The 22,927-nt window shown below is 43.5% G+C and overlaps 1 protein-coding gene across 1 annotated transcript in view; it reads left to right on the forward strand.

Annotated features, from left to right (window-relative positions):
• Positions 1 to 22,927, forward strand: part of LOC126458278 (rab3 GTPase-activating protein catalytic subunit) — a 474,850-nt gene that overhangs the window by 411,631 nt on the left and 40,292 nt on the right. The window contains exon 9 of the mRNA XM_050095210.1: positions 8,027 to 8,166. Within this exon, the coding sequence (XP_049951167.1) occupies positions 8,027 to 8,166 (140 nt within the window). The remainder of the gene's footprint in view (positions 1 to 8,026; positions 8,167 to 22,927) is intronic.

Genomic DNA, 22,927 nt, shown 5'->3' on the forward strand with positions numbered 1-22,927 from the left:
AAATGATCATTCCACTTCAAATCGTTCCAGACGCATACTCCCAGATATTTTACAGAAGTAACTGCTACCAGTGTTTGTTCCGCTATCATATAATCATACAACAAAGGATCCTTCTTTCTATGTATTCGCAATAAATTACATTTGTCTATGTTAAGGGTCAGTTGCCACTCCATGCACCAAGTGCCTATCCGCTGCAGATCTTCCTGCATTTCGCTGCAATTTTCTAATGCTGCATGTTCTCTATATACTACAGCATCATCCGCGAAAAGCCACATGGAACTTCCGACACTATCTACTAGGTCATTTATATATATTGTGAAAAGCAATGGTCCCACAACACTCCCCTGTGGCACGCCAGAGGTTACTTTAACGTCTGTAGACGTCTCTCCATTGAGAACAACATGCTGTCTTCTGTTTGCTGAAAACTCTTCAATCCAGCCACACAGCTGGTCTGATATTCCGTAGGCTCTTACTTTGTTTATCAGGCGACAGTGCGGAACTGTATCGAACGCCTTCCGGAAGTCGTTCACCCCTGTAACTTTAACCACGGCGGCACGCAAACAGATTACAAGTTTGCCGTTTCGGAAATGCTTCCGTGCGACAGGAATCCAGTGATCGTGCCATTTTGGACGGCTAGTAAATTGCTCCTTTTCCGCACTAAGAAAACGACTGCACTGTCTTCCGCGTTCCCCGACACGCTTTATATACCCTCCACTGCTAGTGCTGCCACCTGCCATCTGTCACTGGTTGTTGCATTTGACATGGAACATAGGCGGCGGTCACATTAATGTGACTGGACTTTCTATATAGCAGTTAAACCGTTGTTAAAACACTAACATAAGATATTGTATAAGTTGTATGCATCTATGTCGTTTACACTTATTTCTTTGACAGCTTACATAAGTGAATCCCCATATGTGGTGTTCACTTCTAAAGTTATAATCTTAACATTACTTACCAGCGTCTATCTCTTTAAATACATAATTAAAATTATCTAATAACCTTTACTTACTCAGTTACATTAGTTTAAAAAGTGTGTCTAGCTGATTCTTCATCTGATCGTATTTTTTTTTATTTCCTCTAGAATGTTCATCGTTTTACATTTCGTTACTATAAGAAGGATCGTAACTTGGTGTTCTGTCTCTTACAAATAGACTGCAAGTATACAGAAAATAACTAGGAAACTCTTGTAATGAATGCGTCAAGACTTATTTTACGGCCATGTATCTTAGGGCTGAATTCATATTGTTCTAAGGCAGAAATGTGTACGCCGAAACACAATTTCGTCGTAAGTGCTCATCGTAGTCGCATCTTCAGATGCCGATAAGCGCCCCATAGTGTTAGATTTCCCTACATGCTCATATGTTGTGCAGAACAGCAGACTGTTAGGCGCTTTCCAGTTATGGGAGGAAATGAGAGAGTGCTCCTGAGGAAAGCAACCGATAATCGAGATTTTGAATAAACACGTACCGTACCAGAAAATTTGACATTGCATCTCTGTTAGTTATGACACAAATGTTTGGAAAAGCGTAACGTTAACTGGAGTCTGCTACGATTTTCGAAAACTAAGAGGAAGCCTTCTTTCTCGTTTTTGTGTGATCGTGGAGGTTATTGTAAACATCCGCTTTATACGTCGGTGGTTCATGGAGTACGCACAAAACAAATGGTGGTTTGACCTGTCATATGCTCTCTAGTTCCTTAGTTAGTAGCGAGGTGTCGGAAGTAGCGGATTTCCAGACACAGGACACTGAAATATACCCAGTTTCCACAATCATATTATACAGGGCAATTACTTAATGGAGGTATTTTAGAGAAGACTGCCTGTGTTCCGCACTTAGAATTGATTTGGAGAGAAGTACATTCAATTAATGAATGCGCATACTTAACTTCGGCACCGTCGTCTCGACGATGATTTTTTTCCGTTGACCTGATGTTCATGACGGTCTGAGTTTTTATGAGTTGCTCGAATAAAAGGCAAGCTTCCTTTTTGGCAGTTTATTTAATCTAAGAAAAATGTCTTCGTCTACTTTTGATATAGACGATAGACTCCATTTTCATCACAATAACTGTGAATTCAAACTTTCTTCTTGGTAATCCAAATAACCAACAACTGTACACAGCAGATAATCAACTGGTTCCGAGTTCCAAGAACACTAACGCATTTCCTTGCTCTCACTTCGCTGTATACACGTCGACTAACCCACGCTTCCAAAGCCAAAAGTACACATGTGCCAAAGGCTTCCAAGAATTTACACTGATACGAAAATACAAACTGTGACATAAATTTATGCCTTATTTCAAATATATGATTTGTATTAATATATTCAACTGTTGATTTTATTAAAATCCGTTTTTAAATCCGACGCAAAGTACCTGGATTGTATTCTTCTCTGAGCTACTGCGTTTGCATCTTCTGAACACACACAAAAAAGCTCCCCTGCCAAAACCGAAAGACACGTAAGTCCACAAAAAACAGTACCACAATCTTCGCTTTATGAACCACGCATTGATAGGTTCAGTCCTGGTCACAGAGCATCATCCTATTGCGTTATAACCCGTAATTCTCGAATAACAAGGATGTGGTTAGTAGCATCTAAGGTAGCATTCGAGATTCGATATTCGCCGACTTGAGGAACAGTTCATGAACTGAAATTAATAATAATAATAATAATAATAATAATAATAATAATAATAATAATAATAATCCTCATCCTCAAACCAGTATACCGCGATTCCGACCTTGCCATGGGAAATCGTACGGTTGTTATTAATATAGTCTACCGCTTTGACGGTGCCTTCTGCAGTAATTGGAGGTCAAAAGTAAGACTAGACACATGTCTCTTTACCAGAACCTACATGTGTGCGACTGTACAACGAAATTATCGAATGCATGTATACTCTGAAGGAATATACAAAATGGACGTACGTGTGCAGGTAATAGACATGGGTTGACGACATGTGGGGGCTTGGGTCTGGCCTGATGGTAAGGCGACCACACACGATACGATAAGCGGGAAATATGGGTTCGAGTCGTGGTCTGGCACAAATTTTCATTGTCGTTCTTCCATTATACAGCTTATGGAGGCCGATATTTGCAACTGCGAATGTATTTCATCTCTTTAAAAGTGTATTTCAGTGAAAAGAAAAATCTGTCTTCAAATTATCAATTATAAGTATATTTCAGCGAAAAGAAAAATCTGCCTTCAAATTATCAGTTCTGCACGTAGTAAAGATGGCCATAAGTGCTACGAATAAACTTAGCTTACTCGAGGTACAGGCATATATGACTTTAACAGTATAAACTGTGCAAGAAGAACAAAACTTTTATGTATATGGCCGACTAAACTGCAGTTCTCGCCCTTGAAAACATCGTCTGCCCATAAAGTACAGAATGTGTGAAAGTGGTTCAAGCTTTTGTAACTGAAATGTTCTGTCAGTCTCATAACAGACACATGAAACGTTTCTCAACAGAAACCATACGTACTTATTGTTATTATTTTAGACATCTAATTTCTTTTCTCCCTAAGTCGCTCCATAGCCTGTTCATTTGTCATATTTTCGTGTAACGTTCAATATTCTTGTGTGGCATCAGATTTCAGAAATTTCTATTTCTCTCTTCTCTGAACTGTTTATCATCCACGTTACCCTTCCGGACGAGGCTACATTTCAGGCAAATACCTTCAGAAACGACTTTATAGCTTATAAATTTATATATTGGATGTTAACAAATTTCTCTTCTTCAGAAAAGCTTTTCCCGTTATTGCTAGTTTGCATTTTTATATCCCCTTTATCCTGCTCATCGTCGTGTTTTTTACTGCCCAAATAATAAAGTGGATGTTTTACTGCTTGGGAAACAAAATAACTGACCATGCCCAGGGTATAACGGATATAAAAATACAAACTAAAATTTTTGTACTTCCAACATTGCAGCACAGTCAGCAATCGTGATAATCTACTATACAAGAAACTATCAGCTTCGATTGCGGTAATGAAACCAACCTTTACCTAGGTTTCAGCCCAAATAATTGAGCCTTCTTCAGAAGATATACCTGAATCCATAATTTGTCTAAGAGGGAATGGTCTAGAAATAAATTATTTGGGCTGAAACCTACGTAAGGGTTGGTTCCATTACCGCAATCGAGGCTGACAGTTTCTTATATACAAATTAAAATAGCGGGAAAAAGTTTCTGAAGAAGAGAAATTTGTTAACATCGAATATAAATTTAAGAGTTAGAAGAGTTAGGCAATCCTTTCAGTAGGTATCTGTCTATAGCACGTATACGAATACATATACAGTGCGTCCTAAGAGGAATGGTCGTTATTTAGGGATATGATAAGACCGATCATTCAAAACAAAGAAGCCTAGGAAATATGGGTCTAAAAAATATAAATCAAGAGCTGTGCGCTCTTCATCTTCTATACTGTGTAACAAATCTCTTCTACTGCAAGATCTTTGCTTTTCGTATTTTGTGCGGTGGTAGTGTTGAACAAACCAAGGGGGAAAAAGAGGACATGGGCAGTGTCTGATTTCCTAACCTAAGAGTCCCTCAGCATCAGCTGATTTTATTCGGCTGAAATCATCACCTTTCTGTCCTGTCTCTTGATATTCGTCTTATAACCTCTTTTCATAACAATATACGTAGCGCTCAAGTGCTATTCCATTGTCTTTGCCACCTCTGGCACGACTGCTGTGCCACGGCAAACCTGTTACGTTTTTATTTCATCTCCGTGAACTTTAATTACCTTTTCACTTTTCTCCTTTACTGCTGGGTCAGTTTTCAGACTGAATAGCATCAGAGACGGGCTGTTGCCTGCCTCACTTCCTTCTGAACTACTGCATCTGTTTCTTGTTTATTTTATTCTTACAACTGCGTTGTGGTTTCTGTACAAGTTACAGATACATTTTCGCTCCCTGCATTTCATCAACGCTACGTTCCTAACTTCAAAGAGTGTATTCCAGTCGAAATTGCCAAAAACTTACTTAAAATCTACTAACACCTTGAACCTACGTATATCTTCCTTCAGTCTGTGCCAGAGGTGTCAAATCTTTAAGCTTACCTCGGTCGCACTGGAAGAAGATGAGTATTTGTGGACCGCATCTAATATGCTAAACACTAACAATAAGCGCTGTGCAAAATAAGAGGGACTGTTGGAGGTACACTATGTGATCAAAAGTATCCGGACACCTGACTGGAAATGACTTACAAATTCGTGGCGTCCTCCATCGGTAATGCTGGAATTCAATATGGTGTTGGCCCACTCTTAGCCTTGATTACAGCTTCCACTCTCGCAGGCATACGTTTAATCAGGTGCTGGAGGGTTTCTTGGGGAATGGCAGCCCATTCTTCACGCAGTGCTGCACTGAGAAGAGATATCGATGTCGATCGGTGAGGCCTGGCACGAATTCGGCGTTCCAGAACACCCCAAAGTTGTTCTATGGGATTAAGGTCAGGACTCTGTGCAGGCCAGTCCATTACAGGGATGTTAGTGTCGTGTAACCACTCTGCCATAGGCCTTGCATTATGAACAGGTGCTCGATCGTGTGGAAAGATGCAATCGCCATCCCCCAATTGCTCTTCGTCAGTGGGAAACAAGAAGATGCTTAAAACATCAGTGTAGGCCTGTGCTGTGATAGTGCCACTTAAAACAACAGGGGTTGCAAGCCACTTCCATGAAAAACTCGACCACACCATAACACAACCGCCTCCGAATTTTATTCTTGGCACTATACACGCTGGCAAATGACTTTCACCGGACATGCGCCATACCCACACCCTGCCATCGGATTTCCACATTGTGTACCGTGATTCGTCACTCCACACAACTTTCTTTCCACTGTTCAGTCGTCCAATGTTTACGCTCCTTACACCAAGCGAGGCGTCGTTTGGCATTTACCTGCATGAATTGTGGCTTATGAGCAGCCGCTCGACCATAAAATACAAGTTTTCTCACCTTCCGCCTAACTGTCACACTACTTGCAGTGGATCTTGATGCAGTTTGGAATACCTTTGTGATGGTCTGGATAGATTCCTGCCTACTACCCATTTACAACCCTGTTCAACTGTCGGCAGTCTCCGTCAGTCAACAGACGAGGTCGACCTGTACGCTTTTGTGCTGTACGTGTCCCATCACGTTTCAACTTCGCTATGACATCGGGAACAGTGGGCCTAGGGATGTTTAGGAGTGTGGTAATCTCGCGTACAGACGTATGACACAAGTGACACCCTGTCACCTGACCACGTTCGAAGTCCGTGAGTTCCGCGGAGCATCCCATTCTGCTCTCTGACGATGTCTAATGACTACTAAGGTCGCTGATATGGAGTACCTGGCAGTAGGTGGTAGCACAATGCTCCTAATATGAAAAACGTATGTTTTTGGGACTGTCGGATACTTTTGATCGCATAGTGTATATAGTTCATGCATCTAAGTAATTGAAAAATGATTAGTTTCTGATTATTTATCCTAAAAAAGGAAGTTGAAATTAAAATGAAGTTTGATGTACGAGATTTCATTAATAATTTTATGTGTAAGCAATTACAAATAATAGCCGGCCGAAGTGGCCATGCGGTTAAAGGCGCTGCAGTCTGGAACCGCAAGACCGCTACGGTCGCAGGTTAGAATCCTGCCTCGGGCATGGATGTTTGTGATGTCCTTAGGTTAGTTAGGTTTAACTAGTTCTAAGTTCTAGGGGACTAATGACCTCAGCAGTTGAGTCCCATAGTGCTCAGAGCCAACAAATAATAGAATTAATGTGACATTTGACTCAATTAGGGAAACCAATATATCATTATGATGTTTGCTCGAAGTGATTGCAATTCTAATGGTGTTCTCAAAGTGTTCATCTGAGATTTTGATTCTTTACTCATTTTGATTATTTTTTAGAAAATCCTAAAATCGGTTTTCAGATTGTTGCATCAAATCTAAAAGTATGGCTGCATATTTGATCCCGTCTGTATGACTATATTTGTCCAATGTACTGAAATGAAAAAAATTGTTTGCATCTACTTGTACTTGCCATAATTTCACTTTAAGTTAAACGCATTTGTTGTTTGAGACATTCTGCTGTACATAGGTTTCTACCTTGAAGACACTTATTTAAGTCAGGTAAATGAGCAATCAGATCTGTCGCAAATACTAAATCTGCCACCGAGTTGGCATCAACGAGTTCCGGCACATTTTTTGCCTTTGATATCATGAACGATTTGGTTTCATTAATTATGCTATAAAATCTTTGTAACACCTGGTCTCTGCTGAGCAACCTTATTTCTTTAAAATGTGTCACCTTACTCAGCATCAAAATTTCTGAGGAATACCTTGATTTGAAGATTATTATATCCCACAGGAAGCTAGGCCGAGAGCTGCTGTCGAATGAAGAAAGTGAATTGAATTAAAGCTCGTCACTTTGTACCCATCATCTGCTATGGTAGAAATTGCACACGAAAGTAAGAAGCCCATTATTGAGACATTCATGTTCAAATGTGGTTCTTATTTGTAGCAATGCATATGATATCAAATCTGTTACAACAGAATTACAGTTCCGTTAGATAGCAGACATTGGCTGCAAATTACAATCCTCATGAAGCTTTATAATGTCTTTCGACTTATGGTGATCAGACCTAGCGGTAATTAATCTCACTATACGTCTCTAAATCTCTAGTTTCTCAGTTGCAGTAGAAGTAGCCCTAAAGTAAAAGGTCATGGCGTGTGACGGATTGGCTGTCATAAGAACGGACTCTGGGCGGTTCAGCGTCAATGTTGAGAGCTGGATGATCCAGTGAGAGTACAGAATCGTGTGGCTCGATTATCAAGTTGAAAATATTTAGTTTATCAAAAAAATTTTATGGAAATTTTTTACCCATCGTGTGATACATGCTCACTTCATGAGCCGTATTCATACTTATTTTGGGCGGTATGCGGCCCGCGGGTTGGACACCCCTCTCTTCTGTACAGCTGGAAACACTATTCAGTTGCTTTGACGGTAACGCCTGGCTCCTTATGCAACCCTTCGTGCTTCGGCGTGTTGCAGAGTTGCGCCAGGGGACCCCGACCTGCGCACGTGCCTGCTGCACCAGAAGCTGCAGATGCTCAACAGGTGCATCGAGCGGCGGCTGGCGCGCGAGCGGGAGGCGAGGGCCACGTCCGTCGACACCGAGGACACCGACACGGGTAAGCGATCCAGAGGACTCGTCCTTACTGTTTCGGTTGTTGGTTGCTAGAATTAGAGTACAAGTTGCTTCAAAAATGTTCATCCGGTTTCTCCGTAAATGAAGGTAAATCTTAGCTTTCCCACAGAACCTCAAAATTTTTATTTTCGTAAAAACCATCAGATTCTACAACGCTATATCTTTTACGTGCATGCACATAATAATAATAATAATAATAATAATAATGTCGTGTGACTAGGGCCTCCCGTCCGGTAGACCGTTCGCCTGGGGCAAGTCTTTCGATTTGACGCCACTTCGGCGACTTGCTCGTCGATGGGGACGAAATGAGGATGATTAGGGCAACACAACACCCAGTCCCTGAGCGGAGAAAATCTCCGACCCAGCCGGGAATCGAACCGGGGCCCTTAGGATTGACATTCTGTCGCGCTGACCACTCAGCTACCGGATGCATGCACATATAAACAAGTGAATTTTTATTATAAGGTTCGTCCAGAAGCTCATAGCGTTTTTGTCCTGCGTATTGATATTCCTGTTGCTATGACTTTATTTATCAATTGTCATTTTTTTTTTGTAGTTAAGTTTTGGCATTTGAGTTAAAATATGTCATTTTGTAATTCGGAGTGGAGCTGTTGAAGCTAGGAAATGGAGTGCCAAGTGGAGGAATTGGAACATTTCTGACATATTCTTCCATTTGAGTTCAGTAGAGGGGTGACAGCGGCGGAGGCAGCCAGAAACATTCGCACCGTGTGGGGGGATAATGATACTGGACAGAGTACGGCAAGAAAATGGTTTCCTCGTTTTAAAGAGGATCGTTTTGACTTTAGTGACTCCCCACGTTCAGGAAGACATTCCAGGTCTGATGAAGATCTTTAAACGCATTAACGCACAATTATGCCCGTCAGTGTACTCGAGAATTGGCCAATGTTGTGAACTGTGTTCATTGCACCATCGATGTTTACAAACTATGAGGAAGATTCAGAAATCTGGTATGGGTACAGCCGGCCGGTGTGGCTGTGCGGTTCTAAGCGCGTCAGTTTGGAACCGCGTGACCGCTACGGTCCCAGGTTCGAATCCTGCCTCGGGCATGGATGTGTGTGATGTCCTTAGGTTAGTTAGGTTTAAGTAGTTCTAGGTTCTAGGGGACTGATGACCTCAGTCGTTAAGTCCCATAGTGCTCAGAGCCATTGGTATGGGTACAGCATGCTCTAAGCCAAAATCATAAAAATCTGCCGGTGGCCATATATTACCCAAGCGTTGGCAGAATGTTGTAAATAGTGTTTGTTAAATTTGTGGAAAGACGCTACGAAGTTATGCACCAACCCAATACAGTCACCTACCTTTCACAGCTATTCAGTGTGCCCTCTACGGAACCCACGAGAAACGCCGAAATGATTGTCAAACTCGCCTCATGCTTGTGCGAGCATGTCTGGTGCTATTGCAATCACTGTTGTTGTGTGATGTTCCGTTTCATCCATTGTTATAAAGGGGGCATGTGCACGACATCTTTCACAAATTCCCATAGAGAAAATGTGAAATCAGGTTATCTTGGAGGCATTTGGTGCAGTGCGACATGCATACGCCCCATACGGCTCATCCATCGTCGAGACAACCAATCAAGATTATGCGCCATGTACAAGGCTGGGAGTGTGATGGATGTGATGGTGTGGTTCGAGAAACATAGTGTCGAGTTCCTGTTGATGTGGCTGCCCCCCGCCCCCCCCCCCTCCCCCGCAACTCAACAGATCTGAAGCCGATCGAACACATGTGGGATGTGATTAAACGTTGCGTCAGAGTTCATCCCTTCCGCCTCCCAATCCCTCCCATGAATTTACGGGAATTTGGTAACTTGTGTCCGAAGATGTGGTGCCAACTCCCTCCAGCGACCTAACGAGGCTTCATTGGTTCCATGCCACGACGCTTCGCTGCTGTTATCTGTGCCAAAGGTGGACATACCAGCTATTACATAGTTGTTCATAATGTTCTGGCTGATCCGTGTATCGGTGTGTTACAGTGTCACGTTCATTCCTTGGTCAGCCATGTGTGTTCGCCCTGTTTCATTTTGTAGCTGCCTCGGCCAGTTACCACTCGCAAGGGGAAGAGGTCTGGCGTCTCTCCATTGCTACTGAATCGTTGTGGTTAGAGCTTACGTAAATTTAGGGCGTGGCGAGAAATTTCCCCTTGATGTTGGCTGCATAAAGGGTTCTTACTGTTTTGCCAGGTGACAGCAACTGATATACGTGCTACAATGACGAGCATCAGAACGTAATTTTAATCGCCCTGCACATCATAGAGATAAGGGCATTTATGAAACGTTATCCCAGAGAGGCCAAGTGAAAGTACAAGCGGGGAAATGTTATGTGCTAATGTAGGTGAAAAGATGTTACAGAAGAGTATTTATTGTGACAAGCCACCCATTATGCAGAGGCTCTGGGTAAGATGAAATCATGTGGTACCGCATTACAACAACGGCGGCAGGCCGACGATTCCAGGAGTCAAAGAACACCACTGCTGCTGAACACCTAATTATGTTCGTTCAGTCGTTGTGTTGTATTCTCTGTAGACTGACATGGATCACTCATTTTGCGTCAGGTCAGTTTAGTTAAAGTTGCATTTGAATTACTGAGAGATTTGCTTCTCAGTTTTTTACTGTGACGTGTAAAATAAATAACTGAAGTAACTAGGGACGTATGAGGTGCAATACCTATATTGTTTTATGGAAAAAATATCAGACCTCAATTACATCAGTGTATTGGTTTTTCTTCGTAGCTTGAAGTGATTGATTGTATGGTGTATGACAACTGTAACTTTAATTTATTGGTTAATGTTCTTCAAAGTAATTGATTTTACTTGAAAATAATTGCGAACGGTGGAAGACACTTTATCTTCGGAACTCGTAATTATTATTAGAAAATGGACAATTTTACGTTTCGCGCCTAGTGACGAATTTTAATTGCTCACGTTAATTGCTGGACATTTTAGACGTGGAAATCATCTTAATTTACCATTGGGCATTTTCTGGCAATTTGTTTTAGGCCTCTAATCCGGTGGATCTCACGTGGACCGGACTTACGGTTCTGTGCTCGTCCAACCTCGGGGGCTGCGGGGAAAGCGCGGCGTATTACTGACCGAAGGGGCTCATCTTCGATTCCTGGCCGGATCGGTGATTTTCTCCGCTCGGGGACTGGGTGTTATATTGTTCTCACGTTCATATTTTCGTACTTGACATTCCATAGTTGAGATGGCTCTTCCCGAAAGCCAATAAACTAAAAGAAAAGAAATGGAGAGCGTACGAAAGTAGCCAGCCAGTGTAAGGACATTCAATGCTGACTGTACGATTGGCAGTCCTCCACACTTTTTTTCATGGAAGCGCAGAAAGAATGTCAAGACCGAACCTATTCTTTCAGTTTTGTGAGCAGTGCTTATTCACTTTGGTAACCACCATGCACAAACTTTGTGGCATCCCAACGTCTGTGTGAAAACGTAAAAGAAGGTTGTCCTTGAAATCTGAGGGACGTGTTCAGGAAGTTCGGTGATTGTGCAGTGACGTCTTGTACACACAATTTCATGCACATATCGAACAAGATCATGTGTCACATCTGAATGTAGTCCTCGCGCACTTTCATGAAGCACGTCCGTGCGTCCAGCCTCGAATTTTCTGCACTACCCCCACACAGCATCGTTACTCATAACGACACATCCATACGCACGATACAGCGTGTACGAAGGGTCTCGGCGGCATTGACTGCGTCTTCTTTCAGGAAGCTAATCAAAGACTGTGCTTTGCAACAGGTGGGAGAAGCAATAACACGGTCTGTGTGAATCGCTCCCTACTTACTCACTAAATAACGCAACAGAGAGCTGACTGGTGCAAAGCGACCTCCGAAGTCTTCCGACCACGCAAGCGCCATGAAGTTAAAGCATTTGTTTATTTTTAATAGCCTATCGTAAGTTAATTTATCAGTAGCTCACGTACGTAAATAAATATGTTGCGCAACACAATTAAAGGACCGCTTCTTCGAAACCACTTAATTCTCTCACATGGCGACGCAGAAGTTTCAAATTTGGCCTAAAAGTCCCTTAAAACTTCCTCTGTAATGGTGCAAAAGGATGCTGTCGTGAGTGGGCACCCTCGAATTCGGTGGCGATTCAAACACCAAGGTATCGACACTTGCGAATAAGAAGCCAGAACTCAGTTCATATCAGCTGTAAGGTGTGTTAATGATGTCACAATGGCACCAAATTTCACCACAGCTCTGCCCAGTGCTATCGTGGACGTGTCACACGACGCGAAGATCGCCATATGGGATCCTGGCCACTTGTGTCTTATGGGCTGCTTAGGAAACTGTTTTCTCGAATAGCTAGATAACATGCAAGCAAACCTCATTAATGGAGTATATTACAGTAATACAAATGTCAATACTTAACTTGCGTATGTACAAGTTGGTGTCGCAAGCAATTGGCGACATGCAAATAATCAATGTCCTTCGATAGAAATAATTTCGATGCAGACTAATCACACAAGCTCGTAAGTCGCGGCTCGTCTAGTGCGGCCGAGGCTAGCCGGCGCGTCACGTAGATGCCCCTCCCGTCGTGGTGACGTCCCAGTCAGCGTGCTGTCTGCTGATGTCGTCTCACAGCCCTCTCTACTATATCGTTCTTGATCTTCGTGCCGGCGCTCGTCGTTACAAACTGGCGGATTGTCGTCATGTAGGAAGCGCGACAACGGCGGGGAAGGCAGGAGTGTGGACGCAGTGCTGGACCGGAAGCTGTGGCTGCAGGGGACGTCAAGCTTCCAGCCTTTGCTCTGGTGGGAACGTCCCCCGGAAAACGACCAGAAGGGTACGCGTCCACCTCCTGATCCTATGAACCAGATGAAGAAGGCGGCGACAGCCGCGGTGTGGGCGGGTCCAGCTCCATCGGTCAGACGAGAGGAGGCGGAGGAGGCGAAGGCTCCGTCTCCATGGGGTGTCTCGCGGTGTCGTGATGACACCCTCTTGCGGCTACTGTGTCCCCGCTATCCTAGGGAGCCGTGAATTTGGGAGAAGAGACTCTGAAAGATCATTGTGCACATGACAGAGGCTAAGTTGATTTTGATGTCGGCGCTGCAAGCCATCTGGACCTCAAATAAGATACATGCAAGCACCAAGTCGACGGACGATCTCGCCTCGCGCCCACCGTCTGCTGCCACTAAACACCCTGTAAAAGACAATATAATGCGGCGCGGAACGGTACTTGCGGCCTTCCTTCGGCGCCGGATGCTGAGGAGGTTGAAGGAGCAGTGTCCGATGGAGGCGGCCGTGAAGCAATTCCGCCGGCGATGGTCCGTCTCGTGGGTGCGAAAAAATGGTTCAAATGGCTCTAAGCACTATGGAACTTAACATCTGAGGTCATCAGTCCCCTAGACTTAGAAATACTTAAACCTAACTATCCTAAGGACATCACACACATCCATTCCCGAGGCAGGATTCGAACTTGCGACCGTAGCAGCCGCATGTTTTCGGACTGAAACGCCTAGAACTGCTCGGCCACCGCGCCGGCGGGTGCGAAAAATAGGATGCGACAAACATTTGCAGTGCTTGATCTCTGGTGTGTGCGGAGCGAAGTTTGGCCATCTGCTGCTTGAAGGTTCTGACAACCGTTTGTCTATGGATGGAACAGTGCACTAGTTGGATGCCGTATGCAATTGCGTTCACAGAATGTTTCAGATTCATCTGACTTGAACTGAGGGCCGTTGTCTGACACTATGAATTCAGGTAAACCTTCGAGGCAAAAAATAGAGGACAACACGTGAATTGCGCTACGTGACGTTGTCTAGTTCATTGGTACAGCAAAATGAAACTTGCTATGCGAGTCAACCACAATCAACCATCGAGTGTTCCAGAAGGTCCCGCAAAGTCTGTGTCCACACTTTGCCATGGCGCCTGCGACTTAGGCCAAGCAGAGAATTTTTGTGGCGGAGCAGACTGATTTTCCGCACATGCATGACACTGTCACGTCATCTGTTCTATTTGGGTGTCCATAGCCTACCAAGTACAGTGTCGAAGCGCTAACTGTTTCATACGATAATCCCCCAGTGTCCTTGGTGAAATAACTGCAGCACTTATTTTTGCAAAGCTTTAGGGATCAAAGCACGTGACTGTCCACTGTCATTTTGAGGCTCTGCCGATTTGCAGAGTATCGGCGAACTACAGAGTTCTTTATGCTATGCAAAGAACGAGGCCAAGATGTGCGAATGTATGTTAGCAAAATGTTCAAATCTGAATCAGCTTCCGTGCTTGTGTAATTTTCCTATAGTTTAGCGGAAACGATTGAAGCAATTCAGAATCCTGAGCATCGATGTGACAACAAGATGCAGCAGATGCGTAAAAGTCTGTATCGGGGCCAATCGTAATACGTGAAAGTGCGTCCGCATTACCGTGTTGAGCTGCCGGACGATACACAATCTCTTATTGGTATTGAGACGACAACAAAGCCCCATCTTTGCAATTTTTGGGCAGTTCATACAGGAACCTGTTTTGTCGGATGAAAAAAGGTCTGCAAAGGCTTGTGATCTGTTACTAAGTAGAATTTTCTGCCATAGAAATAGTGGTGGAATTTGGTGTCACCATACACAGTAGCCAGAGCCCCTTTCTCAATTTGTGAATAGCTACACTGTGCTTTGGACAAAACTTTTGATGCGAAAGTAATAGGCCTGTCTTTGTCACCAATTCTGTCCGAAAGCACTGCGATTCCATCAGATGAGCGTCAGCTTGCAATACAAATGGTTTGTCAGGCTCAAAGTGAACTAAGTACCGATCACTGAGCAATGCATGTTTAAGTTTTTGAAAAGCTACTTGGCACTCATCTGTCCAAACAAAGGGGACATTCTTTCGAGGCAAGCAATGCAATGGAGCCGCGATTTGCGCAGCATTCAGTATGAACCGAATATAATAGTTCATTTTCCCTAAGACTGACTGCAATTCTGTGACATTGCGAGGAACTGGCAGGTCACATAAGGCTAACTAATATGACTGAAGAGAATGTACACCGTGACTGTTTGACATGACCAAGATCCTGCAACTCAGGTTTAAAAAAACCACTCTTGTCAAATCTACACTTAAGTCCTGCATGAGATAACACACGAAACAAAGCACGCAAATTTTCAGTATGTTCTTCAGGTGTACGACTTGCTACGACAATATCATCCAAATAATGCGAACAGTTTGGCATTTGTGCAGTCAGCTGTTACAAATACCATTGGGAAATGGAGGGTGTGGAAGCACTGCTAAAAGGTAAACTCAGATATTTAAACAAGCCCAAATGAGTATGTACTACACACTTTTTGAGATCCTTCATCGAATAGTATTTGAAGATCCGCGTCGCGCAAATCAATTTTTGAAAAGTAGCGTCCAGTGCCTAATTTGTCCATGAGATCCTCTGGCTGTGGCAATGGGTAAGTATCAATCACAGTTTGTGGGTTGATTGTAGACTTAAAATCAACACAGAGGCGAATGTGACCTGAAGGATTGGGAAGCAAAACCAGTAGACTTGCTCACTGAATAGCTTGTATGGGCGCAATAGCTCTGCTATCTTGCAGCGACTTTGTCGCGTAATGCAATGGGAACAGTTCTGGCCCGGCAAAATTTCGACTAAGCATTATCTTCCATAGTAATGTGTGCAACAAAATTCGTAGCCTTACCTAAACCTTCAGAAAAGAGTCCCGGGAATTCTTTTCGCAAGCTATCTACTCTGTGTTTTGCATTGAATGCAGACACTGACAACACATTGTCCAGTATGTTAAAGCCAAACAAATAAAATGAATCAAGACCGAATATGTTCTCACAATCGTGTAATCGTGGCATAGTAAAAGTCACTGTTCGCGTATGCTAGCGATACACAGCAGGCAAAGTACACTTTCTGAGAACGGGAATGTCTTGTCCATTACAAGCTGTCAGTTACGTGCTAGTTTTAGACAGGCGTGGTGGGGAGCCTAACAGTTCATATGTGTGACGGGATAGCAATGTGACAGAGGCACCCGTGTCCATCTGACATTTCACACGTTTCCCACACAGAAGTAAGTGAACAAAAAGTTTGTTGGGGTGGTGTATCACTGAAGAAATTGCACGCTTGCTAGATTTGCTTATGCCTGTTGCAGACTTTGTGGCTGGCTTTTTGTGAGTGGGCTGATTTCTTATGTTTCTCCTGTTGCAAACATACGGATTGCACATGTCCTTTCCTACCACAAGCATAGTATGTTTAGCGAACTGCTTATGCAGCGTGAAATGTTGTTTACTCGGCGTGGTGAGCGCAAGCTGCCGCTGAATGGCCCGATCGCAAACAAGGGACTCAACCCGGTAAATCGCCGGCTGCTCATACAGGGTGAAAAGTATTTAAACCGTCAAACTCTGGGGGGTTGTAGGGGACATCAAAACAAATATTTTTCCCTAATGTTATTTTCTCCTGTGAGGAGTATTTATACCGGCAGCGGAAGATTTCTCTGGAAGCAAATTAATTAAACCAACAAACACTTTTCCATTTATTTTGTGACCAAGACAGAACACATTAAGACAACCCAATTTCAATTACAGCAGTTTTTCAATAATGCCTCCGCTGACACGTAAACAAAGGCTACACCGTCGGATCATGTTCTGTCTGACACGGGCAAAAACCCCAGGAGTATCCTGAATTGTTCCTGCTGCTGCTACTATCCGGGCAACCAGATCCTCTTCTGATGCAACAGGAGTTACGTAAACAATGTTGCGCATCTCTCCTCACACAAAAAAGTGCAGAGGGGACATATCTGGGGATCGAGCAGGCCATGGTACAGGACCATCTCTACCAATCCACTTTTCTGGGCACCGTCGGTCCAGGAATCGGTGCACACGACGACTGAAATGTGCCGGCACCCCGTCATGTTGGAACCACATGCTTTGTCTTGTAGGGAGCGTGACGTCTTCCAGCAATTCTGGCAATGCTCTGGCGAGAAAATTGTAATAGTGCTTGCCATTTAATGGCCTAGGTAGCAGATACGGCCCAGTTAAACAGTCCCCAACAACACCAACCCATACATTAACGAAGAACCGCACTTGATAAGCGCTAGTAACTGTGGCTTGCTGGTTATCCTCACTCCAAACTTGCGAACCGTGCATATTGAAGACTCCATCACGCACGAATGTTGCTTCATCTGTAAACAACACAGAGGATGGAAATGTAGGATGCATTTCACACTGTTCCAGGTACCACTGCGAAAACTGTGCTCTGGGTGGATAATAAACTGGTTCCAGGTTGTCGACACGCTGTAAGTGAAATGGACGTAACAGTTGCTCTCGAAGGACTGTTCTTACATTAGTCTGATTCGTCCCCACGTTACGTGCAGTTGTACGAGTGCTGATGGAAGGATCCCGCTCCACATGCTGCGAGACAGCTTCCTCAAATTGCAGCGTTCTTACCGCGCGACGGCGTCCCTGTCCAGGTAATCTGCTAAATGACCCGGTCTCACGCAGACTTTGGTACACAGCAGCAAAGGTCGTATGATGCGGGATACGGTGATCAGGATATTGCTGTCGATAAAAAATAGTACGCACCAACCACCAACCATATCAGTGTACTCACACCAGATGTATCGCTCCATTAGTAAACAGAGACAATGCACTATTACACTGGTGGACAGCAGTTGCCTACAACTGAAGAGCGTAATACGGTCTCCACCGGTTTAAATTATCCTTATAGGAAAAAATGACATTAGGGAAAAATATTTGTTTTGATGTCCCCTACAACCTCCCAGAGTTTGTCGGCTTAAATACTTTTCACCCTGTATGTATTGGCTAACAGGGCACCTGAATCGTACTGATCTAGTATTAGCACTACCTGCTGCAATGGAGGATCGTACTGTTTCAAAATTTGTTCTCTTAGTTTGACATCAGGTACATTGTACACGATCGAATCACACAACATAACACCAGAGTATAAAGCGCTGCGAGCACATTTGCATTTCCTTGTCATACCTCGCAAATCTGTTACCCACTCACGATAAGTTTGTTCTGATCGTTTTTTGCAGTTGAATAACTGATACCTAGCTGCTACCACATTCACTTGTTGACCATAATAGTTAACGAAGAGATAACACTATCATATGCAAGTTCACTCGGAGTGGCGTTAGGAAAGAGTTTTTGAATTAATCTGAACACCGCACTTCGTGTAGATGCCCCTCCTGTCGTGGTGACGTCCCAGTCAGCGTGCTATCGGCTGACGTCGTCTCACAGCCCTCTCTGCGGTTACGCTCTTGATCTTCGTGCCGGCGCTCGTCTTGCCCCACAATTCGCCCCTTCATTTGATGCCTGTGAAATGGAGGTGGGAACCGGGACACACAGCGTTGAAAACAGGCGCATTTCTAACAGACACGCCGCTTCTCAGAATCGACACGCAGAGGTCTCAGGGGCTGACGGAAAGGGCGTCAGTGAAACCATCTGCTTTCGTTGAGGCGTTGATTCTTACACGTTTAGCGATCGAAAAAGACAGTTTGCATGCGATGAGCAGCAGAACGTTCTTGACAAAACACAATGTCAAATCAAACACCTTTCAGCGGTCTGTTTCGACACTTATTTTATTGGGCTACCAGTTTTTGTGATTTATTACGCCATCTTCAGGCCCCCTGACGGACGCGTAGGAAGATTCCAATCCCAAAATACGGGCAAGCGTTTGATGTTTGTAGATTTCTCCTTGATACAGCGATCACTTCAGGCGTCATGTCTGATGGACATACATGGTTCTTGACAAAGTTCGACACAGCTGACGCCCCCGGACGATTCAGCAATCCTCTTAAAGACATCGTCAGGCTGCAATCGCATTTAACGAGATCTGACCCCTTTAAAATGCAGTGCGATTGCAATTTTCGCCCTGGTATACATGATGGTAGGGCAACGACCTTGCCGCAGTGGTAACACCGGTCCTTGTCAGTTAAGCGCTGTCGGGCTAGGCTAGCAGTTGGATGGGTGACCATCCGGTCTGCCAAACGCTATTGGCAAGCGACTTGCACTCCGTCCTTGTGAGGCAAACTGAGGAGCTACTTGACTGAGAAGTAGTGGCTCCGGTCACGAAAACTGACACCGGTTGGGAGAGCGGAGTGTTGACCTCACCCCCTTCCATATCCACATCCGATGACGCCTGTAGGATGAGGATGACACGGCAGGCGGTCAGTACCGTTAGGGCTTCCGAGATCTGTTCGGACAGTTAGCTTTAGTTTAGTTAATACAGAGTGGAACCAATAGGGATGGTTCAAAACCATAGGACGAAATTTGAACGTGATCCGAGGCAGCACGGGGTACTTACACTTTTCAGCCTTCCATTCGCGTCAAGGATTGAAGGATTGACGAAAACGACATCCTGTTGCACATCGTATTGCGAACCATCGTTTTCGATCGCGAAACGTGTGGGAATCAAAGCCCACAGGAAAGGCGGTGTTTCATTGGCGCCCTTTATGCCAAACCTAAGGCCATTCTGTGTCGATTCTGAGTGGCGGTGTGTCTGAATTGTTTTCATCGGCCTCAATTTAGAAAAGCGCGTGTTTCCAACGCTGTGCATCGCTGTTCTTACCTCCATCGCAGGGAAGTCGGAACAAGTGGTTAAATATGTAAGAAAGAGTGTGGCGACCCTCCCATCGCGCGACTCATTCACCGTGGCCTTTGACAGTAATTTGGTGAAATTTGGTGCTAGTGTGACATCATTAACGCACCTTACACGAGACATGGCATTTTTCACATATGTGGACACCTTGCTGTTTAAAGTGACGTCGAGCCCGAGGGTGAGGCATTTGCACCACTAGAGACGAAATTCGTAATAGCGAGGTGAAAAACCGACCGGGTAAGGGGAGGTTTACTATCTTTGGCCCAAAAAAAGCATGTTCGTTGAGATTTTTTTCTCGGGATGTGTTATAGATATCAATGCCAAATTTGGTCAAAATGTTTATTGATATTTCCTCTACAAATAGGAATTTTTTCGACCGGAAATGTCGAAGAGCAAAGGCGGAGGTGCGGTCGGAACGAAACACAATTTTTATTTAGACCTCCATGCGCGGTATGTCACAGGTCAGCCGGCTCGTCTGAAATCAAAATTTAGTTGACGTTTGCGAAGTATGTAAGATTCTTTAGGAGTTGTACCTTGCTTAAGTTATTTGGACCATAGGAAACAAAATGACGGCCATTTGAAAAATATAGGTTCTTTTCTTCGATTTTTGACTTCGTCGGCCAAGTATAGTTGATGGATCGGAATAAAAGTGGTACATCTCCTAGACAATTTAGTTAGCTTCGTCGGAAAGAAAGAATCATGCCAATCGGTTCAGTAGATTTGAAGTTACCATACCGCGCGATTAAAAAAAAAAAAAGTCATTTCGAGAAAAACGCGTTTGAAGTTTTGACTAAATATAAATGCATTATTATGCAACGTACGTTCAATCTGCTATTCCGGGTCCATAAACTAGTCCTTCCTCGTAGAGGGCGTTCTGCTCGATCTGGGCTATCCTGCGCTGCTCCAGAGCCGCTCGTACGGCCGGTGACCAGCGTTTTTCGGCCGCTTGAATCCGGTGGTTGTCCGAATGCTTGGCGAACTGCCTCGAATAAAGTCCCAGGGTGACGTCCGTCGTTGTCATGGTCTTCATAATTGCTGAATACCCTTCGTTGAAGCTGCTCACTGCCATGAAAGTTACCATGTCCACAGCCTTCGCACCAGAATGCAAATGCTTGGGGGGTAACTTTCAAACACATTTTGTGTGTTTCCTCCCAAGAAACAATAACTCGTCCTCCGAAAGAAAAAAACTGGTGCGTGAAAAAGCAGGTACATTTTTTTGTTCAACCGCGAATAACAAACATTTCCGTTCCGTATTCGGAAAACAGTTTCAGGGATGGATTCTGAACACTTTTATGGATGCAAAAGTGCAATTTTAAAAAAAAATCGAGTTTTTTGAACCAAAAGGAAGTAAACCTCCCATTAGACGCGGTACTGGTGTTTCAGTTCTGAATAACCGGTACTTTGATGAACTTCTGTGGTTTCGGTTATAACAGGTGCTTTTTTATTTTTTTTACTAATAACCGAGTAAAAAATGGAAATAGCAATTAGCCGTAGCAGCAGTGGTAAAATTTTTCGTTTGTAAATAAACTTTTTTTAAAAAAAGGAGTAATTTTTACTGAAAAAATTGACATCGATTTGAAATATTGCGTTATTATAGAAAAGGGAAACTCGATCGGTGCTATTTTAACAACGACGCGAATGGGTACAAGCAACAGACACATGGCATAAGAACTGGTACCGCTTAGCTTGAGATACTAATGTTGCTGTTTCTGTGTGTTGTGGCTTAAGGTATGCGTGTACGTGCAGTGTGTGAGACTTGCCCCCACCTGGTCTATACTGTAGTGTCTCGCTATCGCCTCCGGACATCCGTTGTACTGCAGAATGGCAACAGTCGTAGTCTGGAAATATTTTTACGAACTAACGTAGCAACGAAGTACAACGCTTCTTGGTTTAAAACATTAAAGGTTTGAGCGTCATTTGTATGAAACAGAAGAGAGGAAAGAAAGAATATTAACAGGAATACATAAAAATTTAACAACAATCATTCACAGTAGGCGATAAAAACAGAAAGTATCTCAGTTGCTGCCTGCGTGTGCATACTATGCCTTTATCCGTTTGTAGTCCTCGTTCGACGTGACATTTCACCCTTCAGCGATGACTATTCTTAATGCCCAAATAGTGTTGTGATCCCCGTTTGCAGCATGATTTTTGAACAGAGTTTCAAAGAATTAGAATCAGTAGAACAATACTGTAAATTTCTTGTAATATTCCGCCAGTTGGCGCTTTTCGAGAAAACCAAAGGACGGTGAATGGTCTAACTTTTTTAAATTTTTTTCTTTGCCTGTATAATGTGATGTTTTATTATTTGTGTCTCGATACTGTGTGAGTCAAAATTTTTCAATCTTTGTTAGATTTCTATGTTTAATCCAGTGAATAACAGGAATAAAAAACTGAAAATAGCTTATATCAGAAACCAGTTATTTTGAGCGGTTTTAACAATCAGGAAAAATTGGTGTGGGAAAAAAACGATATAAACAAAAACCGGTTGTTTCAGCGATTTTCTAATAGGGGTGTTGACAAAATATGGATATATGGATAGTTTTTCCAAAAACAAATCTGTATATATTGGCGATATTTTCCCGATGCATCGATATCGAAATGGCGGTATCGATTCCCGGTATTTTCATTTTAAATTATTTCTTTTTCACAGTAATCGTTAAATATTTGAAGTTGTTCTTTTGAAATTCGAGTAGAACGTAATTTTGCTTTCACTGTGTGAAACAGTGTTTCTGTTTGACTGTGTGAGGCCTCTGATATATCTACACTACTGGCCATTAAAATTGTTGCACCAAGAAGAAATGCAGATGATAAACGGGTATTCATTGGACAAATATATTATACAAGAACTGACATATGATTACATTTTCACGCAATTTGGGTGCATAGATTCAGAGCAATCACTACCCAGAACAACCATCTCTGGCCGTAATAAACGGCCTTGATACGCCTGGGCATTGAGTCAAACAGAGCTTACATGACGTGTACAGGTACAGCTACCCATGCAGCTTCAACACGATACCACAGTTCATCAAGAGTAGTGACTGGAGTATTGTGACGAGCCAGTTGCTCGGCCACCATTACCAGACATTTTCAGTTGGTGAGAGAGCTGGAGAATGTGCTGGCCAGGGCAGCAGTCGAACATTTTCTGTATCCAGAAAGGC

The sequence above is a fragment of the Schistocerca serialis genome, chromosome 2, assembly GCF_023864345.2.
Source record: "Schistocerca serialis cubense isolate TAMUIC-IGC-003099 chromosome 2, iqSchSeri2.2, whole genome shotgun sequence".
Taxonomy (NCBI): Eukaryota; Metazoa; Arthropoda; class Insecta; order Orthoptera; family Acrididae; genus Schistocerca; species Schistocerca serialis.